General features: G+C 46.1%; 1 protein-coding gene across 1 annotated transcript; it reads left to right on the forward strand.

Annotated features, from left to right (window-relative positions):
• The first annotated feature begins 87 nt into the window (after window positions 1-87).
• Window positions 88-24,288, forward strand: LOC144150084 (uncharacterized). Its single transcript, XM_077681898.1, has 3 exons — window positions 88-420; window positions 7,070-7,268; window positions 23,320-24,288. Exons 1-3 carry the CDS (start codon window positions 234-236, stop codon window positions 24,050-24,052), a joined length of 1,119 nt encoding a protein of 372 aa, XP_077538024.1. The 5' UTR covers window positions 88-233; the 3' UTR covers window positions 24,053-24,288.

The following is a 24,288-nucleotide window of genomic DNA, read 5'->3' on the forward strand; positions in this document are numbered from 1 at the left end:
AACGGCTAGAATGCTGATTGGTCGGCTTGTGTGACGTCGCTGTCACGTGCGCACAACTATTCGATTTCGCACGTCACATTTGCTTGATTCATTTTTTTTTTCACCTCGGAAATTTCTCCTGCGCTTGGCCTGGCGGATTGGCGGAATGGCGGATTAACTGCGCCGGAACCTTTGCCACGGATTCATAACTGAGAACTGTCGGGTACTGCGGTTTCCGTTCGACAGTCGTCCGAATGGCAAAAGTAGCATGTAGCGACGCTGAGCTTAAACGGTTACAGCGCAAGGAATCACGCCACCTCTTCAACAAGAAACTGATTGCCGAAGTTCGTAGGAGGCCTATCCTTTGGAAACACGACGAGAAGTTCTTTGGTGTGAAGGGTTCATTGGACGGATGGAACGAACTTGGGGACCAATTTGGCGGTAAGTGTACCCTTCCGGCAACAACTCGTCGGATCGCCACGGATCGCTTTGCCGTGAGGAACTTGCGCGCTGCAAACAAGACGCACCGATTCACTTGCGCGTTGTCTGTCTTTCGCTTGCAGGCGTTTTAAATGCCCCTTACAGCACTGCAGCTAAATGCTTTCAACCTTTCCGTGCCTGGAAACACCTTAAACCTATTGTTCTCGCCAGCACAGCAGCACGGCGTGTTTTGCTCGCCGCATGCAGGGGTGAGATAGCTGCGCATATTGCTGTTTTGATTTGGAGCAGCCTGCGCCAGGCTGCTCCAAACTATTGAAGATTACGAAAACTGCGCCGAACTTATCCGAAACGGCTTGAGAAGCAAGGATTTCGACACTTCTGTCAGTTTTGGCGGGGCAATAGGCTGAGAACATGGTTTTCCAAGCAGCCCAAGTGGTGCTGATTTCACAACGCCTACGAGACGCCAGCCATAATCCTGGTATCTTTAGGTCAGCTGAACACCCGTCTTGTGCCTTCCGGTCACCACTATTTCATCGCTCGCTCGCGAACACAGACGAGGCAGAAAAAGAAAGACTATCAAATGAAGCAAACTGTAGCTTCTGAAATGTGATTGGCTCTCCGGCTGCATTCGCTGAAATGGCCTTCCTGATTGGGCTTTGTTGGGGCAACAAAAAGCATGGCTTCTGGGTGAAGCGGCTGCTGCCTACTACAAGCGTGCAGTGTGCTTTGCCGATCTTTTCTCTGGTTCAGGTTATGCCTTCAGTTGAATTGCCATTTAGTAATTGTAGCTGTTGTAGTACTGAACAGTGACGCTAAAGCGGGGATAATATTGAGAACGTGTTCCAGATTATGGGAAGTTGCACGGCTCGAAAGGAGTCCATTGAAAACAATGTGGGGCCGACTTTGCCATGGCTTGTATTTGAGTGTGAAATGCGGTGCACCGTCCGTGTACACTCGGGGTTCCTGAAGTGAATCTTTGGACTCCTTGCGATGTTATAAAACATTCAGTTATTGCTATGTTCAACAGCATGCTTGCAAGCCTCGGGAATTGAACGATCGACACTTCAGAATTAGGTTGTGGCGCACACAGCGTCCCTGCAAGGTGTGTTGGGGCATTCGTGCCTGATAGTAGGCGTAGTTACACGAGTGGCATACATGAAGTGAAATTTAATGCCAAAAGCGAGGTGGCTAAATGTAGCAACGCTACTTCAATTATGATCGGGGGAACGTGCGCTTCGGGAATTGAAATGGTGCAACATCTGCCACGTCGCTTTGTGCAACATTGCTGAGCACGGGGACGCGGGTTCGATTCCCAGCTGCGGCAGTGGCTTTTCTGATGGAGGCGAACAGCAAAAATGCCTGTGTGTACGAGATTTTGGCGCATGTTAAAGATCCCCAGGTGGTCAAAATTAATCCGGAGTCCTCCACTACGGCGCACCTCATCGCCTGCGTTGCGTTGCCGTATTAAACCCTACAATAAGCTTTGTGCAACATTTGCCGTGGCTCTACACTTGTTCGTACAATGCAGTCAGGCAGTGCAAAAATAATAATTGCAGCATTCAAATGATCGATTTCAGTGTTTGTCAATTTAAAAACGTTTTACGACATTTTATGCTGTCTATGCATACAGCCTCAATACAATCTCCGGGCCACACGTACACGAAAAATGACATTAAGTGTTTAAGGCGTCAAGATACCAAATGACATTATTTGGGCGGGCCGTGCTACACGCGAATATGCAAAGGCATTAAATGTGTTTGGCATGATGGTGATTATTACCAAAAGGAGAAACGTACTCACATTTTAGAAATTTTTAATGTAGAGAAAAACATCTTACAAGGGTTAAAAATGCTCTTTTTGTGAAAGAAAACGTTGTGAGAAATAGTGTTTTCTAAAAAATGCTGTGAACCTGGCTTCAGCAGCAGCTAGATTTAGCCAGCAGTAGCTAAATCCGAAAAATTTAAAACGACGAGTAACACGATGTTTTGCCTTTTGCTGCTGTTTTAGTGAATTTCATCTTCTTCAGAACAGAAATGAAAATTGTCTTATTTCGAAGACCAGCAACGTTTCCCCATCAACACTCTGGTGCTGAGAGTTTCGTTGGCTTCATTTTGTGCTCATCGTGTTGGAGAGTAGGCAGATTTAAGGCATCCGTGAAGGCGAATGAGTTGTGCGGAACTCCTTAAACAAAAAATGACATTAGGGCAAATGGCATTAGATTTTTGCGTGTAGCAGCGAATCAATGGCATTAAAACTCAAGGCATTAAACTCTTGATGTCATTTTTCGTGTACGTGTGGCACGGGTATAAGAAGTTGCAAGAAGGGAGTGCAGTTTGTACCTTGTGGTACGCCGTTAAGCATCCGTTCTCTAAAGGTTACTTCTCTGTTATGCGTATTTCAGACTGATTCAAAAGGGCATTTCTCCCCCAAAGATGCTACAAATTTGATTTTTGAAGCTCCCAAGATGATGTGTTAAATGTTGTGAACTGCGCTACAAATAGAGGCTCTTCTGCTCCAAAATGAAAATTTTGCTGCTCCAGAAACTGGTCCCAAATTTGTTTGTGCTGTCGCACCCCCGTGCATGTTACCTCTTGTAGTTCCTTCTTTGCATTGCGGCGATTTTCTTTCAGGTGGCAGTGAAGGCAATCGAATATGTTTATTGCTGCAACAAGCTGTCCAATAATCGAATGATGCGATAAGGCTTGAGTGACGTCACTTTTGCTTGCAAACAATACCCAGAAAAAGGATGAATGAAATAAACCTTCATTTCCTGAAAGGCTATCTCTGGCGGTGACTTTTCAGCGGTGTCTTGTTGACTGGTTCTATGAGTGCCTGATTGCTGTTCTTTTGAGGAAAAGGTGTTATCTTGTGGTGCGGCAGTCAGGGTTACAGTCCTCGCAAGGGCACTCCAGGATCGTGTGTGGCAATGTGACAGGTGACGTGCTTGTAAGGGCAGAGATACGGAAATTGCGTGGAAATTGTGTGGGGTTGATGCAAAGAAAGAGAAAAGTCATTTGCGCAAGTTTTTATCTCATGGATTCGGAAAGCCGTAATATTTGGCTCAGGCACTCAACAATGCTACCTAATCGTACTGGATGCCCCCCCGGGATTTAAAAGCACTCAAGATTTCGCAAAAAGTTGAAAAAGTGTTTCAGGGGGTCTTTATGTGCTATAAGCTCAGGATCTTCCTAGATGTGGCAGCTTCAATTGCTTTTCGTATTAAAATACAGAATGTGAGGCCAAGAGCTTCCAAACAAAATTGCAGCCACTTTTCGACGTTTAGTTGTGCGTAAATCCCTAGTAGGTTAAGTTTTTTGTTTGTATGGTGCTGAATTCTGCCGTCTGTTTTAAGTCTGCATCATATGTTGCATTTATTCCGTGCGTTGCACACCTCACTACATCAAAACCAGGCAGACTGATAAGGCGTTCTTTGGACCGAGACATCCATTTATCTTCCTTTAACATTTCAAAACATGTGTTCTCAGTCTCCTTCCACAAGTGCACATTTAAATTCCCCAGGGGCTGTTAGGGTGTGTCGATTGTACCAAAAGCCACATGCTGTCATTTTCACTCTTAAAAGGAGACTATGCACTGTTATGCCACTCGGTAGATAGCTTTTTTTTCTTTTCAGTGTCTAGAATGTTGTCCGACGGCACTCCAGCTCAGCTTTATATAGCCGTGGCTACAGTGCCATCGGATGACATTTGAATTTTTAGGACTGGGCTTACACAGGCTTGAGCGTCTGCTGTTGTGTAGAAATTTCGTCGCAGCCCCCTGTTCTAAGGGCGGTGGTTCGAGCCCGGCTTCTTCCTTCTTCACTGATCTTTTTTTTTTTTTTGCATCTGAAGTTTAAATTATAATTTTCATGGCTTAGGTTAGTTTCTTGCTGTTCTAAATGATTTTTTCCTTTTTGTTAGGTTATGTTAGTTTACGTTACGTTAATGGAGGGTGAAGTAGTGCCATGCACGGAATTTTTTCAACGAAACGCCGGTGGACATCGGTGTAGTGGAGTGCTTATTGTACCATTGGATGGCACTCTAAACACAGGCTTTTTTTCTTGGTCGTTTCAAATCCCCTGATGCGCTGTGATTCTTCGGGAAGTCCTTTTGAGCGTTGGCGTAAAGGTGATCTGCTGTCATGACATCAAGCAGAACTAAATGCTTTAGATTTGAAATAAAAAAACTTAACTAATAGAGACCAGTACACTGAAAAAGAGACAAGATAGGATGGGTTCTTGCTTTTGAGCACTTTCCCCCGCTCCTGTTTTCTTCTGTGTTTGTCTCTATTGCACTTAGTGTTTGTATTTAACTGGAACCATCTTGTGTGCAAAGTAGTTCAACGATTGTATTCAATGATTGTATTCACAAATATATACCGCATATCGACGAATAAGCACATGCCATGCCAACAAGTGGTGCCTTTTACTTGTTTTGCCGTGGTCTTCTGAAAGCTTTCTAGAAGGTCCAGGGGAATGCCAAAAATGATAAAACGTGTGTAATGTATCTAGCACTATGATAAGTCGCGTTAATTTATCAACTACTGTGAGTGCTGTGAAATTTTGGAATCGGCTACGAGTTTGGTTCTGTCGTGTTTCGTGCGACTGCTGGGGAGTCACGTCGGCAAGTTTCAATTAATGAATTGCAAGCAACCATTTTTTATTGCATTACAGAAAAAGTCAGAATTTTCTATAATATAGTGAGGGTGTAAATTGGAGGATCCCTAGTCACAGGTCGTATCAGGATGTCTGTCCAGATCGTTTTCAGCATGCATTTATGTTTGATTTGCCCATTTATTTGTGATTTTTGTGTGAGAAAAAAAACCTTGTAGAAATATTCTTTGCACCGCTTGTCCATAAAAGGTCATGTACATTCGCAGATTGGTGTGTAACTGCAAAAAATGACCCGATAAATTTGTCTTCAGTATGGGCAGGGTGGTTTATAAAATGCATTTTATTAGTGTACACGTACCATAGTGTAACACGCCTGCAAGCGAACCTGTTGTTGCCTGCTTGAGCTTGCAGGAACTGTGGCAACCTCCTTGCATGGGGGGGGGTCCCGTAAACGTGATTAACATAGACTGGGCATGTCAAAGCAATGGCGGTGATTTGCACTGGGACTGAAGGCTTGGTCTCATTCGTTACTTGATACCACCCGTAATGGAACACAAATTAGCGGGATTCACGTGTCTTTGACTGATAGGTCTGAAAATTTCTTGCCGTGGAGCTGTTTATGGCTGGGGTTCGTGGATTTGAGGGTTCACGCTCAGTTGTGAGGTCTAAATCATGTTTTGAACAGTGCTCGACTTCAATGGCGACCGAGTGTTAATGGCAGACAGTTACCATCAAAGTCGGATGCAGTTCAAAACGTTGATTTCGATCTCAAGTGTATATGTTTCATTTCTTGAATATGCATTTTAAGTCAATTAGTTGTAAATGGGAACCATTTTCAAGATCAGTAGGGCTGCCAGGTAGATGATAAAGGTTTCTTTAAGGCTTACCACTGTGTGACCTGCATCAGCCATGCTTGCGTCTGCACGGCCCTCTCCCTGCTAGCGTTTCGAGTGCTTGCGTGTCTAGCTTCCTCTGGCTCCTCTGGGCAGCACTCCTGTTGTTGAGACAAGTTGCCGTTCTCCATTTTGAATTTCCCGCCTCTTTTGTTGCCGTAATGGGGTGGCCACCTAGAGTGCAAACTCCAGCTTCGCTGGTCATCCACCTTCGCAGAGTGGAATGGCGCATAAAATATGTACAGCGAAGCTTTCACGTGCTAGGTTCTGACCAAAATTGCGTGCATCTATCGGGTCTCGCCAACAGAGAACGGCCCGTGCTCGCTCAGAGCTTGGGTAAAATGCACTGTAGCTAACAATCTAATGTATATACGTAGGTATCTTCAAAAAAGTCAAACTGAAATTGTCCACTAGCATGACTCTGTAAATACGCCAGGTTTCATTTACTTGTCATAATTAGTTAGATCACAGTGAAATTGTAAACGTTCCAGAATTCTCGTCCGCTGTTTATATTGGATATCTATGGAGGGAGTATGAGTTCAGAAAACTGCTATAACTTTTGTTTGATCAGAACTATTCCAAAACAAATTATACAAGAAAGTTATTTAGAAATAATTCCAAGGACGTTATCTGTATGTTTCTTAATCAATATAGTTAGCCAGAATACATACCGTGCAATCTCGAGTAAGGGTCACACCCGTGTATGGGCCGCACTGCCTTTTTTCAGGCTAACAATTTTGAAAAGAAAAAAAAAGTTGTCCATGTATTAGCCACACTTGCCTTTTCAAAGCACCCTCCTACACAGCCGCGTTGAGCCGCCACCTGTGATCTCCCTAGACCCCAACACTGATGATGACGATGAGTACAGTGCAACTGAAACAAATGCCGTGCATGGAACTGCAATCTTACTCATTTTTAAACGGGGGAAGAAATTATTTGTGTATGGGCTGCAGCCCCAAAATTACCACTGGAATCTCGGGGAAAAAAACAAAAACAAACTGCTGGTCTTACACGACTTTATACGGTAACTCAATATTATTATCCACCAGTAATACAGCCTTGCTGGTTTTCAATCTTCACCGTGGTGGAAGTGCCCTACCTCTTTTTTTTTTTTTATGATTTCTAACTTCCGTGCTGAATGATGCAGTGAGTGGAGTGGCAGTGCGGCAACGCTGGCGCAACATCCGGGACGGGTTCACCAGGTTGTGGCGAAACTCGTTTGGCAAGCGCAAGGTGGACTTTGCCACGGCCAAAGCACTGGCGGGTAGCGTCAAGTGGCCCTACTTCAAGGAGCTCCTGTTCCTGTTTGAACCGGCCAAAGGATCTGCTGCGGAAGCTCGCGGCGAGTGAGTATCGGTGCTTCCTTGCTCAGTGAAACTGCTGTTCTCTGGTGCTAAGTTCTGTGCCTCAGAAGTGTCGCAAAACTTTACAGCAAGGTCTTCAAGCTGCGCCTTGGCCATGACGTACGTGAAGTGTCGCAGGCTGTGTGACCTATTTGTGGCCAAAGCCAATGGAATGCCAGGTTGAAGATTTCAGTTGTCTTAAAATGCTGTTCTGGGGTGTAGAATGTTGTCCGCTTGTATTTGTTCACTTAGATATGTTCCCAATAGGCGGTAGCAGTTTATTTTCATTACCCACCTTGTATTTGCTTGCTTTCTTAAATATTTTATCGCTGTTTACTAGTGGCATAAAAAATGGTGCGTTTGTGTTGTCGGCAGGGTGTGTTGGAAGTTGAATTTGTAGATGTTTATGTTGATAGAAATGAGGAAATGATTTCACGGACAGAGCGCTTTGCACCGTCCTTCGGTGATTGGTACTAGAGTGACTCGACCAATACTTCTGACTCAAAATCACGAGAAAACGTTTTTTTTTTCTTTCTATGGCAGGTTAGAATCAATTGATTTTGTGTGAAACAACAAGCTTTCATTTGACCTCCAGAATACAACAATCTGGCAGCATTTGTGGTGTAAAGTTCTTCGTCCTTCATGTGTCTGCGCTGTACACATTTGGCAAGCACAACTTCTAGCGCCTATTGCACAGAATTTACGAGTCATCTCAGAATCTGCCCCATGAAGGTGTGGCTTCAACGGTGAACTCCCATGCAATTCCTCATTGCAAAACTAAGCTTTGCATCCCAGGGGAAGAGCAAACTCTGTGCAGAAATCGTAGCTCTTTATTCGCTCACTGAAACAAAAAAAAAAGCATTGACGGAATAAACATTGTTCGTTATTCCTGTTCATGCTGTAAACCTTTGGAAGGTCAGCATAAATACCTCAGTGTTAAAACTTGAAATTTGCTCCATTAGTACCACGCAAGTAAGGAATGAAATGTAAACTTTCTGGTTGCAGTTTGTGACCAGGCAGTGTCAATTTCAGTGGGGTTGAATTGGTTGGTCTTTCAATGTCTGGCAACAGGAACAGGAGCTGTGGGAGGAAAGTCAGCTCTCTGCCTTGTACCTTTGACATGTGCTGCATCGAGAAAGGATGCTGCATTGGCATGCTTGAGAGATCTCGTCCCTGAGTTGTCTCTGTTCGTCTCTAGTTCCACCAACCCATCCCTACCCATCCCTGACCCTTATCAAACAGCCTTTGGTGAGCAGCACTGGTAACCCGCTCTGCGAAGGGAGGCTTTTACAAAGGGATGGGATGGTAGAATTTTTAAAGTCATTCTCCATGACAGCAAAATCGAACAGCTGGCTGTTTTGTACGGCCGAAGTGCCACAGTGTTGAAACTTTTAGGCACTTCTGTTGTTCTTTTTAGCTCATTTGTGTTGTGCTCATAATGCTTCCGTTGTTTTCTCTTGATCGGCGATCGCCCTACCATTTTCAGCTTGCGTGCAGGAAACGGTCCTTTTGGGCAGTCAGAACACTGGGGAAAGTTTGCGTATCCAGGTGACAGCTCTAGACAGTTTATTAAGGTTTCCAAACTTCTTGACAGGTAAAACGTCTTCTTTCTGATGACGTGCCGGTCTGCAACCTGCCTGCTCAACATGTGCTACCGTCGTATATGAATTCTGTCTGAAAATGTGAATGTCATGACACCACTCCTGTGGTAACTTGAGCTGGTTGGGATGCTCATACCACAGGGTATTGCTTCGCTGCTTTGCAATTCAGCAACCAAACATCCTCTAGTTAGCATATTCGCAGTGTTGGTAGATCAAACTGTCTAGTTTCCAACGCCCTTTTCATGATGAACCATTGACATTTCTTGTTGCCACGAATTCATCCCAATGAAATTGCGAAGTTCAATTTGACCAATTAGGCAGCGACACATTCTGGCAGCATTTGGTCCTGCTTACTACTTGAGAAATCTGAACAGCAGGGTGGGAGTTCAAGTTGACTCCTTTATCCAGGGACAAGCCATGTGTTCAATGAGGGACACCCTAGGGTAGACGAAGAGGCAGGCACCAAGTACATCTCGAAGATTTGTAGTCACTAGATCTTCCTTCAGGATGTAACTACACAGCATTTAGGAAATTGATTTTTTTCTTTGCCTTTAACGCATGTTTTCTGAACTCCTTAAGCACGATTGTCGATGCAATGTTGTCGTATGGTCATGTCTCACAGCTTTACAGTGATTGTCTCTTAGTGACGTGGTGTCAGTAATCTTCCGTGGTAAGGTGGCCTCACAATGTCCTTAATCCATGGAAACAAACAATTCAAACTGCTCCTATGCCAGGCTTTGTGGGTGGTTGTTGTCAACCCTGATTCCCAAAGCCTCCAACTCCCAAAACATGCATTCATCATCTTCCTGGTAGCATTTATCTCCATCTGGAGTTTCAGAACTCTTTCAAATGCACAGTGGTGGAACTTCTCCGCCAGTTGCGCCAAGCTGGTCATCCTGCTCCGTTCTGCTTTAAGAACGTATTAATTTGAATAATTGCTCCATGCCTGCTCCAAAACAGTCGCAGGGTAATGGCGGTTTCTACCAGGAGCGAAAATGAAACTGAATGTTGTACTGCCATTTTTCATGAGGTGGTGCTTGGGCATTTCCGTTTTTCTATTTCCTGTTTGGTCTTGACGTGCTTACATTTTATGCATTTGACCACCGGATTTGACTGACCGAATGTCGACGACCATGTAGGGCTGCTGATGCAGTTGGTCATTCTGGCCAACGCCGCCTGTATTAACATTGCCTGACGCGTCGCGCGCTTTTCAATGGGAAGGGTAGGGACGCTTAGTTCAGGCACTGATCTGCTATGTGGCGCGTGCCGGCGGACATCTCGCCTTACGTCACTGCTCGCAATTCGCGAACGCTGCACCCACTTCTACGACGTGTGTCTGTCAGCTTGCCTGTTGGGCTTCAAGGGCCGTTTCGCTTACATCTTAGCCACGACGGGGTGCTAGTTCTGTGGCGCACTGGGGATCTCGTTCAACGTGTCACTCGCTTCATACTTGCTGCATTTTTCCAAAGATAAAGACGGAGGCGGACTGAAATAGTGTAAGAACATACTGATTGTCGGGTAGACATATAGCTAACAGAAAAACGATATTTTCGGATGGGGCAGCCATTATTTTACTGATATTTTTCTTTCTGGAGTATTTAGAGAAGAAAAAATTGCGTGCACGGTTTTTGTTCAGGCGCTCACTTCTATGATTACTTTCCAATAATATCACGTGCTTGTAAACTTCACAAAATTATAGGAAACAAAAGGATAAGCAGCTGGGATCCCGCCACGCTGTCCGGGCGCTTCTACAGTACAGTCCTCAATTTTAGAAGTGCGTACCGATGCATAGTGCGAACAGCGGGGTCAAAACAATACCTAAATGCGGATGGGATAGAGGTGGGATGCTCCACTCTGAAAATTTCAGGGCCTGTGAGCACGACAAACTTTGCGCCAAGGGTGTAACTAAGGGTTGATCACTAAGATTTGGCCGCAATTAGAGCCATTAAACAAGCTACACTTAAGAGTAACGACACTGATGCATGGTGGCAGCCATTTTGGTGCCTGGCGCTGGGGTGGCCAGCTTTATGTGCCCTGTTGCAGCTGATATTGACGGGTGGAATTGGCCCGGGTGTTGCTTGGCAACCATGACAGCTGTGTTTAATTTTCGAAGATTTGGAGACAGCGCGCCGGTGCGATAGGGCCAGGCTCGGTTACGCTAGCATAGCTTGTTTAGTGGCTCTAAGTTACGCTAGAGCTACTACTTAAGCTGTGCTTTTTAAGTGGCTGTAGGCTACACTAGGCCGCTGTCGTTCTTGCCCAGCAGGAGGTGATGCAAGCGTTTTCCACCTTCCCGCCAGTTGAAACTGACCAGTACAGAGCAGCGCGGCATTGCTACTCTGTCTGAGAGCTTAAAAGCTCACCCTCAATGTGCCATACAGCCGCACTGCGCTCCGAAAGTCACGACTTATCGAGGACTGCGCGCGTGGCAACACAGAGGCACCAAAATGTCAGTGCCCATGGGTTCTTCCAGGGTAAACAAATGTCACGTGGTGCAGTTGGACCAATGGCTGCTGTCGGCGGCATACAACAATGACAGAAAAGAGTGCCGATACTCTGAAACCTGATCTAGTGGCTCTAGCCGCAATGCAGCAGCAGTGCCCATGAGTGGCATCAGAGCTGTGAAGGGCTCTAGAAAAAGTAAGATGCAGTGAACCGCGCAACAAGAAATCAAAGCCAGGTGATTCCAGTGCTGCAAGCAAGGCTGGCACCGAGCAAGAATTGCAGCTAAGAAGACGTTGAGCAATCCTGATCTCCTAATCTCAAGAGGCATGAGCAAAAGGGCTTCACTGATGTGTGAGGTGGCCAGAGTCTTTTTAAAGGAGAACCAGTGGAAGCTCTTGGAAGCTGTGTCAAATCTGCATTCTTTGCAGGAAAAGAAGTCCTAACCCTACCATGCCGATAATTAGGCCTATGTTTTGCTTGTATAATGTTTGTTTACTTGAACTGGTGGGTTTGTGCTTGAGATAAATTTCTGGAAAAAACAGCTAAAAGCGTCATTTAGTGCTTTTATGGTTTGTGTGGTTCTCTTTTATTTATTAATTTTTTTTTCCAGTCTAATTGTGTGTTTAGAAATAGCATGGCTCTGAGTATAGTAGTCCCTACAAGACAGCTCAGGTGGTCCAAAACAACCTGCTCCAAAAGCTGGAAAGTGTGCTGTAAATCTTCATTTTGGCTGCTCCAAGCACTGCTGCGAGTAGCCAGTTGTCTTTTCCACCATTGAATGCATGCATGCAGTTAGACGGTGTGTCGCACAGGGCACTGCGCAAAGCATCTGAAAAGTTTCAGCAGAGAATCGTGGTGAAGGCTGTGTTACTTCAGTAGTCAAAACAATCCATATTTGATTGGCTGTGATTAAAGGTCTAACGCCACCGTCTCCGGTGCTCCAGAGTTGGCTATCTTGTGCTTTATTTCTTCAACCTTCTTCGCAAAAAGAACGTCAGCGGTGTGGGGCTGGATGTCTCGGAATATTTCTGAGATGTCCATCATGTTCTTAGAGCCTCGCGAGCTGTTGAACTGGCTCTGCAACTTTACTCGGGCGATGCGATACTTATGTCTTTTGTTCCGTTTAGGGTCTTTTGTTCCGTTTAGGGTTCCTAAACTTGATGAAATGACTCACGTCACCAACAACAGCTTTCTGGAGATGCCTTCACGCAAGAAGCTCCTCTAGCTGCCTGCGTTGATGACATTTGGAACTTGACATCCTTTCTCAGCATTCGTTTGCATGGTGCCGAAAGCATCATGCTTCTCTTGACAGGGTGCCTCTTTTTTCATTGTTCATCACATTCTGTTTCAGCTGGTCTGGTCAGTCTTATGATCGTTTGTCTTGCAGCAGCAGCAGCCGTCTTCCTTTTTGAACCCAAAGTTTCAATGTTCTGAAAGACTGCTACCATTGAAGGCTGTGGTCGGCGAGAGCTACTTCAGTCCGTTTCCATGCTCGGTCTCAAGAGTGGCTTGGTTTTCATTCGCACATTGGTTGACATCATTCTCAGCTCTAACGCTCAGCTTCAACTCTAGCGAAAGATGTCAAGTCTTGTAATCTTTCGTCTGCTGCCATTGCATCGTTTATACAGCAGGGAGCATGGACCTTAACCCTTTCTGTACCGTGAAAAAGAAAAGAAGATGTACCACATTTACGAAAAATGATTTTCGATCAATTTGTACAGCTTTTTTTATTTTTCTGATAAAAATGGCACCATTATTTTGATAAAACAGTGTTACTTTATTTCTCTAATTGTGTAAAAAAGATTACTTTAAGATGGCTTCACATGGCACCATTATCTCGGAGAAATAATGTTTGTTTATTTCTTTAGTTGTGTAAAAAAAGATTGCTTAGAGATGGCTTCACTGCATGGCCAAAGTGTCTTGCAAAAAAGCGCCATCAGGACTCCAAAATGACCGATGACGAGTATAGTCGTCATAACTGATGACAACTATACTCGTCATCAGTCATTTTAGCTCAAAACCTCATGATGACTACACTCTTCAACAGGAGCGAAAGGGTTAAATGGAGGTTTCAGTTAAAGTTAAGGTTTAAGTAAGGGTTAAATGGGCTCGGGTGTCTTCTGTCGCTTGATGACAGGAGACGCCGACATCTCCTATCATTAAGTTGTCAAACAATGGGCAAAAAACAAGTGTATAAGAAATAAAACCGGTTTAAAATAAACTAACATCACAAACAACATGATAAGCATGACCAACATGATAAACAAACTAACATATTTCAGGGTAGCTTGACTGTGGTAGGGCGCAAGCGCTTGTTTTAGTAGTGACGAGTGTGGCTCATCTTCGGTGGGAGTGGTACAACACGTGTGGGCGAACTCAGCTGGTCTGCGGTACTCAAGGAATTAAAGATGTTCAGTTTGGCAAGTGTCCCCGAACCTTAAGCGAAACATGTTGATGGAAATCTGATTGCATGCCTAAATTGTTTGCAGGTTGTCAATACCTGCTGCAGCTTCTCCAGATTGGTACATTTTGTAAGTAGTGAAACTTGTCGACGGCCGTCAATGTGGGATCTTGTCAGTGTGGGATCAAAAAAAACCATTTGCTAATGTCTCCTCAAAATATAGTGTTGTCAAGCTGCGGTAGTCGTGGCCCAGCTGAGCGAATGGCAAATTAAAGCTTGTCTCGAGGAATAGATCTCCATTATAAATTTTGCCACAGCCTATATAAAAAATTGGCTTTTCAGGATTGATATGGATTCTTAATTTAAGATGGCTGATGTGCTAACGGCCTCGTCTTTGCATTGCAGGGCAGATGGAAGCTCTGTCTCTAGTGTGTCACTGGTGTTTAAGGAGTACTGACACGAAATTTTAAAGCTAAGATAACTATGTAAAAAGCTTCCTTTGTATATGGAGATACCCCCTCGGAAGTTTAAACGGTAACCGTTCGACATAACATATTTTAAACCAAGTTTAGTAATCTTTGCACGCCGCAGAAAACTCAGAACGGATACCCTTTCAACATAGGCGTCAGCTCGACGCCATCTGCTCCTCGCCCCAGACTGCCGACGTTAGGGCTCCCGTGACGTAGACAAAGCGCTGGCTGCTGTTGGCATGCGCGACTTCGCCTTGTGCATCACGTCACAATTTCAGACATCATGCTGGCCGGGGTCCTGCGTCCACAATTGGTCTAAGCACACACACACACATGCGTCCAGACTGGTTGTGGGGCGACAGTAACAGTGACGTCAAGTGTGCCCTCCTGTCTTGGCAGCCGCCTGAGAGTTTGGGTCATCAAAACCAAAACTGACATGGATAAATGAGGCTGTAAACAATTACTTCCACTTCGATCAACCATCTAATGTGCCATTCTGTGATTAGTTGGCTGGTAGGCACCCATAGCAGCAAAAAAAACATAACACGAAAATTTTGTGTCAGTATTACTCCCTTAATTGTTCGCAGCTCTATGTCTCTCATGCTCGAAGGTGTACCGAGTCTGGACTTGTGCTTTGTAGTTCTGCCTTGACCTTGAAATTTGTAGTCCTGCCTAAACTATTGACCAGTTTCATTTGGAGTACCTGCTGGTTCGTTCATTGGGGCTTCAGGTGGCTAAGTGATGGATTGCTTTGGCCGATGGTTTGTCGGAAGCTTGGAGAAATCAGAGGCACAGATTCCTTGGCACCAAAATATTAGTCACAAGGTGATGGAAAAGTAAAAATTACCATGGCACCGCAGAACTAGAACGCATCTCTTTATGACGTATTTTTTTCTTTTCCGCATTTCTTCTTTCTCCCACACCCATGCTATTATAATTCACCCGTGCTTACTAAGTAGTCCGCAGACTTTTCAAAAACTGCCGACAGATTCGCCAGTATTTCCGACACGTTGTCCAGCTCCTCCCACTGCCGCGCATGTCGCTCATTTTCTCATTTTCTACTCAAAGGACAAGCAGCGGCCGACGCGGAATTGTCGACGCAGATGTGAAAAGAACCGAGGCAATTACGGCACACACGAATCATGTGCCATCCTCTTTGTAGTTAAAATATGGAAATCAAAACTGGTTTGTTTCAGGAGTACTATATAAACTGTCACGCATTCCCATCAGCAGCATGTTAACCTTCCTGCTGCGTGGTAGAAACGTTGCATCATCATATAGAAGTGAATCTCTGCTAAGTGACTAGAGCAGCGTTGTAATCGTTCATGCGGCCTGGTTTTTTCGACTAGGCTTTTCTAACAACCTTCACTTGGATAATTTTAAACTAGTGTGTTAACTGAATGAATAGATGGTGCGTTAAACGGCTATATAGGGGTACCGTGAACGTAGTGACACTGTGGATGTGCTCCCTATGGCATGCCCAGGAATGAGGCACACTGCGGTCGTGTGAACAACTCTTTCACTCTCGTCGTGGCAGTCTCAACCCAGCCACACCATCCAGCTCTGTTGTTGCCTGTCCAGGTGCACACGCACCAGTCCCTGTGGGTGTCCGAAGGCAGTGTACCCCGCACACTTCCGCACACAGCCTCTGCCCGATGACCCGCGTCCCCTCCCGCCACCTTTCAGGTGATGACGTCCACAAGCCCCTGCATTGGTGGCTTTTTGGCGGACGAGGAGGGTGGGGGGAAAGAGCTCACAGCGAGGGGCGTCGAGGGGCGCAATGCTCCACACCAGTGGTTCTCAAATGGGGGGTCCGCTGACCTCAGGGGGCCCGCCAGAGCACTTCAGAAGTCCCCGAAGCCTCCCTCAAAACTTTTGCCCCCGCCGTTCTTTTCTCGATTTTGCAAGCACTTGCTTGCAGTGCGAAAAAGTGGCTTTGCCGCATGGTAGGTTTAGTTTCTTCGCGTAGCACATAATCTAACATCTTATTTTTCCGTAACACGCCAGCTATGAGAAGAAAAAAAACAGACAGAAAAGGCAGCGTATAGGTGTTTAGAAGACTAAGATTCAAGAGCAAATTGTTTAACATTACGACGCGCCTTGTCATTAATCTCGAGCACAAAAGTTGCGCATTTTAAATAAGTGTGTGGGCGACGTAAGCGGCAAATGCAAATTGTTTGACATTATGACACCGATCAGCTCATGCGCCATCGTAGGGTCCCCCACCACTTTCGCAAGCCCAAAACGGGTCCCCGGGGCAGTCATGGCTGAGAACCACTGCTCCTCACGAACAGTCTATTTAATTGCTTTTTTTTGCTTTGTTTCTTACATGTCAATTTGCTGGAAGGCTGAGTGCTAGGCCTCTCAATGTAGTGTCAACCCTCATCAATTCCATGCATTCAGTCAAATTGAGTGGTCTCCTTGCGGTACAAGGCTACCCATACCGAGCAAACGGCACCATAAAGACAATGTCTAACTTTATACTTCATTCTACAGGTATGCGACTATTCCAAAGTTCACATACTTTGCGAATGCTGTTTTTTATTTGATTGTGTTTTAAATTGCAGTACAGTTTTACTGTTCAATGTTTTTGAATATTCGAAATTTGCAATTAGATCAATAATAGTTGGCTTTGCTTGATGACGAGAAAACTTTCAAGCTTCAGCGCATGGCATGCTTTTCCATACAACGTTGAAGCTGTGCAAGGAAGCGGAATGCGTGTGAGCCTTGTGGGAAACAAGGCTATGCTATGCTCTGGTGTATGCCAGCCAAAGTGCAATGGCAGTTGTTGTAGTGTTCGTGGAGCGTGAGAGATGTACAACTGACACATTTGGCGTTCAGTCTGAGCGTGCCTTTATTTTTAAGTTTCTGTTTCTGTTTCAGTTTCAGCTTATTTCTGAGCTGCCGGCTCTCCCGTCGTTGGCTCGGGTTTCCCTTGCGTCTTGGCATAAACACACAGCACATCTTCCCCTCTCAGCGTTCCCTTTTACACGCGCTTGACAGGCTTGACTACGTGTCCACTCCGTGTCTTGTAGCCTCGTGGGGCGGATGAACTTTCCTGGGGTTCATTTTTTCTGGCGGATTTTTGGTTGTCTTGAAGCGATGCTTCTCCCACCTCACCGCTCCTTGCGTCTTTCAAGGCTTGCAGGTTTCTCCCAGGCATTGATTCATGCGACGAGTGTCGAACTTCAACTTCAGGGACTGGGGCTAAGTGGATTCTGTTCTTTCTCAGTTGGTCTGTCTGTCTCCACGATGTAAGACCTCTGAGACTTCGTCGATGAAAGTACTGTTCCAGTCTTGTTCTGGTGTTTTTATCCACACCATTTCTCCCGGCTCTAAATCACGGAGGATCTGAGCCGTGTGCCTGCTGTCATAGTTTCTCTACTGCTGGGCTGCTTGGCGCAGTTCCCACGTCTGGAGAGCTTGCTTGTCGACCATGGCGGGATCCAGTGAGCTAAACTGCCGGAACAGACGTTCTCAAACGCCATCCCATTAACAACTCCGTGGGGCTAAAGCCATTTGTAAGTGGCGTGGCTCTATACGCTTGAAAAGCAACATAACTGTCACCCGTTTTCTGTAGGCTATTCTTTATGATCCGCATGGCTGCCTCAACGAAGCCATTGCTTTGCGGAAATCTGGGGCTTGATCTTACGTGTTCGCGAACTCGTGCAAAGCAGAGGCGTCAGGTTTTTTGAACTGAGGTCCATTGTTGCTGAAAACTGTTTGAGGCGTGCCGTGCCTTGCAAAAATAGGCTTCATATGCTTGATGACTTCTTGCGCTGTTATACCTGTAAGCAGGGCGATCTCGGAATACCTTGAATAATAATCGGGCACAAGCAAGTAGTTCTTTTCTCTGCAGTGAAAACAGGTCAACTTTCTGCCATGGTCGGTCGGGAACATCAGACGGCATCAGCGGCTCATGTCTGTATCCCTGTTCTCGAATGCACTGTGTACATCGACGAACAAGCTCTTCAATTTCTATCGGTACACCTGGCCACCATACCGACTCTCAGGCTCTTGCTCGACACTTTACAATTCCTTGATTCCCTGGCGTATCTTCGCAAGCATTTCTTTGCGAATGGGTCCAGGAATTAGAATTCTTCATCCTTTCATGAGGAGGCCATCTTCAGCAGCTATGTCTGACCTGTGCTGCCAATCGTCTTTACATCAAAAGGGAGCTCTTTGCTGTCTGGCCATCCATCATTGCAATAGCTGTTCAGCTTGATGTAAATTGAATCTTCCGCTTGCTTTTGTCGAATGTTTGCAAGTCTCTTGTCAGTCTACAGAAAATTGGCAATTATGCTTCTAACGTAGCATGAAACTTCTTCAAGATCTGTGCTATGTCAGTGAGGTAGCGGCTGTCGAGACAGAGCGTCAGCAGCAACAAGTTCCTTGCCTGGCACATGTGGCATTTTATAGGAAAAACGAGTCATGCGCGTTTTTAGCCTTTGTAGCCTGGGCGTGATATCCGACAAATGTTTTGACATGAAAATCGGAACTAACGGCTTGTGGTCAGTTTCAACGGCAGACTGCAAGCCAGTGACATACTCCAGAAACTTCTCACATGCCCAGGTCACAGCAAGGCCTTCTTTCTAAATCTACCTCCTTCCTGTCTCCGACAGGCTACAAGAGAGAGAGAGAGAGAAACATTTTATTGAGCCGGTGAAGTGGGAGTGGTTCCTTATTCCAGGAAGCCATGCGATGAGCCGGCAGCCTTCGCTCTGGAGGCCAAACGTGTCTGGACGTCCAGATCGCTGCTGGTCACAAGGTTCTCCCACAGCTCAGGGGTGGGAAGGGGGGATGCAAGAGGGGGGAGGTTGGGGTTGTGCTTGCACTCTAATAGGATGTGGGGAAGAGTACCGGGTTGTAAGCAGAACTTGCATGTGGCCGGGAATTGCGTGGGAAACATGCGATGGAGGCGGACTGGGTGAGGGAAGGTATTGCTCTGCAGTCGGCGAAGTAGGGATTCTTCTTCTTTTGAGAGTTTAGGATGCGGAGGAGGGAAGTGCTGTCGCTCGAACCGGTAATATTGAGTGATGTCCTGAAAAGTCAGTAGAGGGACGGACGGTTCGGTATCCTCAGTAGCCTGGAGGGACAGGGCGCAGGCTTGCTGGTGAGCAAAGTTATTGCCCGTCAGTGAGGAATGGCCAGGAGTCCAAACGAGGGTGACTTTCCGGCAGGGTTGATGCAAAGACAGTAGTTTTAAGGTTGAGTGGGCCACCCTTCCGGCTAGAAAGCTTCTGCAGGCTGCTTGAGAATCTGTGATGATTACGGGGTTCTTCAAGATGTATATGCTAAAAGTCGATAAGCGCCATCTTTCTGCTTCTGTCACAGAACTGCACCTAACCCGAACGATGAGGCATCTGCTGAAACTACTGTCATGTTCTCTGGGTCGAATACCGATAGAACTGGACTTTCAGACAGCCTTTTCTTCAGCAGTTCAAAGCTTTTCTGTTGGGCTGAGGTCCATATCCACTCGCTTTTTGCGTTTAGAAGAGTGTTCATGGGGGGAGCTATTTCTGACATGTTCGAAGCAAACTTCATCAGGTAGTTTGCCGTTGAGATTTGTTTCTTATTGGCATGCGCCAATCTGTACAGGTTGGCGGGTGATGTTGCCCTAGTGAGAAGGGGGGGGGGGGGGGGGAATGCCCCCATGTTTTGCATCCATATCTATATTTTTTTGCTATTCAACCTAATTAGGTTCAGTTTGTTCAAGAGAATTGGAATGCTTTTTTTTATGCAGCGGCAACCTCTTGATGAGGCAAAGTTGCAAGTTGTCTTCACAGTATTTCTAGTTAGGTTTCTGCTTAATTCACCCGAATTCTAGAAGTGCGCTGCCAGGATTGGGCTAGCGAGAGTTGATTGCACTGAGGTACAACCATTTTGAGTGCACAGAATTCCACAGGTGTGAGATTTTGTTTTGATGGCTTCATCAGTTATGTATATTAAGCAGCACTGAGAAAGTTGGCCGAGAAAAGGATTGTTCTGATGTCTAGCCTAAAAAATCAATAAATTTAAAGTACTACATCTTGGTGGTGGTTTTCTTTTTTTAGCTGAAGTTTATTAAATCTGCCGGGGAGAAAATGTTCAAGCAATTGTTGCTCTGGCCGGAACAAACACACACTCTGAGTCTCACCAAATAGAAGGAAACTGATAGAAATAAGTGACACAGGGTTAAAGTGACATCTCCAGTGTCTCTTCCGGCCACGTTATTTCCTTGCCATACAAACTCAGTCGAATTTTGATCCATGTTCTGCGGCAGTTCTTTCTCCCCCCCGTGATAAGACACTTGACCCACCATGTGGAAAGAAAAGAATTATTTTAGGGCGGCCTGTTGCAGATTCGTTGTACGCGCCTGCGTCAAGCACAGATACGTTTTTGGAGTCTTGTTGGGATGTCTTGATTTGCTAGTGATGCTTTACGGTGTCCTGCTGAGACACCTTTGTTTGCTTTTCTGTGCCCCCTTTTTGATGGGCCGACGTGATGAGTAACTGTGCGTCTCTGTTCCGAGGCTCGGTTGAGTTCGGTTTAACTGTTTAACGGTTTAACTTGGTTCGGTTTTTAACTGTACACAGAGGTGCACTGTTACTGTGTGAGGAGTAGCTGTGCACCTCTGTGATGTCACACTTCAGTGCTATTCAGGCACTGTGCTTAGCTCCGACAACTTCACTAATCATGACAAACAGATCCGGCCGGTTTCACCCTTTTACGCTGACACGTAAAAAAGTTAGATCATTTTGTTGAGAACATTAGGAATGCTGTAGGCATAAAAACCTTGCATTTCATTTCCGTTTCTAAGGTGACACTGATGGCCGAATAACTTTTCTTAACTGAAAAATCATGCGTTTTGTAGCTGTTGGTTAAGGACTACTGCTGCCTTGTTAGCTGAAGGCTGGCATTTTTCTCTTCATTTCCGTTCCATTTTTTTGTGATGTTTCCGAGCACGTCATAAAGCGTACCCAGAGTGAGGCAAGCTTGACTTGACTCGATCGTCGCTATCTTCCTGAAAGCCTGTTCCCATTGTGTTTGTTTCGTTGGAAAGATTGGAAGCCAACCAGAAAGGGCCTTTAACGCCTTTGGGCGGTGGCGTACAGCAAAATTACTCGCCAATTTTATGGCTTGCTGCTGCCAGCAAAGCTTTCCCAGGAATGCCGAAAAGGTGCTGCCACCTAGGAGCGGATGTTGAAAGTACACGCACTGTCAATCAGAGAAGTGGAAGGCCATCTCGTTTGAAGTGAATTGCGCTAATGATATCTGCTTTTGCCACTGGCTGTTTCGTATGTGTGCGGTAGACCGCCGGTACTGGTCAGTGGGTACAGCGGTCGCTTGTGTTTTCGGTCATTCATACATCTTTTGAATGCTCTTGTGTGCGAGGTGAAGCATTTCAGTGAAATCTAAACTGGAAAAAAAAGCCTACTGACTGCCCGGTCTGAGGCGTCATATTTTATAATGATCTCTGTCTGATGCTTGTGCCTTTTAAAGAGTGCATGACGAGGCAAAGTTTCTGCATACATTGGCTTTACATTTACATGGCCCTGTCTCAGTGTTTGTTTCAGAGAAACGCTTCGGCGAGCTTTACCAATCTCGTTTCATCACGCATTTGCGATTTCTGATGGCATAAATTTTAGTGGAGGAAAGTATTTGGGGCGATGCTACCTGCTTTCACGCTGTTGGAATTTTCCGTGTTCATAAACAACTGCTGCTGCTAGCGGTATATTTGTATTCGCGACACTCTAATCTACCAATGTAGGCAAACTTGCTTTTCCACTTTAGTGCCCCTCTAGAATTCCAGTAGAATTCCAGTAGAATTCCAGGCCCTCTGCTGCCCTTTGTCGAAATAGTTATGTGGCATGCTCTACACGGGAAACTGTTTGCAAAGAGTAGGTAGTGGCTAAAATGCATCTATGATTTCTGTGTGGCTTGCGTACTTAGTTGTATGGCCCTACAATAAATTGCACCAGAGAAACGCTATTTTCCCCTCTTGGTTCTGAGGTGGCGTCATTCCAGAGTCTCTCATATTCTTCCACTGAGCTTCTTCTGGTCAGGGGTGAAATTTGTGCCCAACCAGTTTCAATGAACATCTTTTTAACTATAAAGTTACAGGAAGCTTGCTGTTATCTCTTTTCGGGTTTAATTAAAGGCCAACGGCAGTCAAAATTTCAACCTCCCGAAAACGTTATTTTCGTATTAGTCTGCCTTACTTGGAAGATACAAAACATGACAGCTGAAATACGCGTGTCCACGACGCAAACGACCATCAAAAATTGAAAATTCTGAAAGGGAAATTGAGGGGAGCGTGCCATTACAGCTAGGACGTTCCAGCCGGCCGAGGTGGCGAGCGAGCGGCTGTTCGCGGCGGGAGAAAACCTGCGCACAACCCTCTGCCTTCGTTACAGCCCTAGAAGAAGCGCGCCCAGTGGAGCTCAACTGGTTCTCCTGGCTGGCCGTAGGAATAAGCGCAGAGCCGGTCGCAATGTCACTTCCGCTTCGTGGCTGTTTGCGCGATCCGCCGGCCGGTGCTGCGTCGCTTGCGACGGAGCTATTTCTGACACTTTTAATTAATTAACGACGCATTTCGCGGGGCTACCAGTCGTGTCCCAGATGGTTTGGCGGCACGTGCTGTTCGTTCGAAATAAATTTGGCCTAGGTGAAACTTCAGTGCCGTTGGCCTTTAATATGCAGCCTTGTGTAATGTTTAGTGACCTCTAAAACCATGCTCGGTGACTGTCATGAGGTGTGAAAGGTACTCCGGTGTGTTCGAGATCTCGGCGTACGTAGCGAGATACCGCAGTGGTCGGCGCTTTGGTGCTTTAAACCCCACAATCAATCAGGTTTCAAAGGTATTGCATGTGCTCTTCTCTGGACTGTTCTAGATCATTGTTGTGTCTTTTACCATTAAATGTTGAGAAGAGCAGATCCAGAGTGAACATTTTGAGTGGTGCTTTGGAGCATAACCCCAGGGGATGTTGGAGGGAAAACATGCAATGAACATGTTGGCTCGATAGTGGTAAACTGGGGGATTTTCCACTAAAGCCATTTGGAGTCATAGATTCAGTGGGCGACCACTACACGAGGTTCGATGGGGATGCAGAATTCAACGTCGTGAATTCACGATCAGTACTCCATCTTCTTCGCAGGGAAGCCGCTAATGACTCCGCCAGCCCAGATGCCGTCAACCAGTCAGTCGAGGAAACCGACGACACCACCGGATCGGGTGACTTCGAGCCCTCGAACCTATCGGAGTCCTTAGATGCATTTGAGGCCTCCTGTGGAGCCAATGCGTCAGACCCAGTCGAACCTTCGGACGCTATCATGGCGTTGGCTGACAAAATGACCAACGGCCGCGCCACCTCTGACGCCGGCGACATTTCGGCCGGGGAAGAGGAAACCGCGGCCTGCGCCAGTGACGGTGCGAGCTCGGGGACTTTGCTTCAGTTGCCCGTCGAAAATGCCACCACACCTGCCACTGGCTCCATACCAATAACCGAATTGTTCCCAGTCTTTGCCAAAGGGAAAACTTTTGCCGCAAAGGGATTAGTGGTGTCGGACGTTCGATCCATGAGAGACACCTCGAGTGCTCCCAGGCCTACGAGCACACCCTCTCAGCAAGTCGGCAGGCCCTCACTGCCAGTGAGCGGACTCTCGCCGCGAACAGCGGAAGTCTCAAAGTCACCTGCCTCCCAAGTCGCCCAGAGCAGTGCAATGCCATCGAAGCAGATGGACCACATCAGCCACTTTCTGTGTTCACTCGACAGGTACGTTAGGAAGACTGCGGACAACATCCAGCCGCAGTTGATGATGGAACTGCTGAATGTGGCGTCGTCGTACAGTGAGAACGTGTACCCCAGGCTCCTGTTTCCACGGACGTGATGGGCTGGCCATTGACATGGGGCCATTGCCATGCACGAAGTTTGTGGAAATGACACGGTACAAAAATACTGAGTGCGACAAAGTTGCGGTCTTTGTTGCATCGACAACGAGAAGCCATGCACTAATGTGTTCTAAAACTGGTAAATTAGAGCTGTTGTCTGAATATGCAATGAGTGTTGCTTATGAATGTGAACTTTTTTTTGTGCAATGAAAACTAGAGTTTTATGATTGGGAAA

This window comes from Haemaphysalis longicornis, unplaced genomic scaffold, assembly GCF_048455015.1.
Source record: "Haemaphysalis longicornis isolate Haplotype H1 unplaced genomic scaffold, Haemaphysalis longicornis Haplotype H1 scaffold_8, whole genome shotgun sequence".
NCBI lineage: Eukaryota > Metazoa > Arthropoda > Arachnida > Ixodida > Ixodidae > Haemaphysalis > Haemaphysalis longicornis.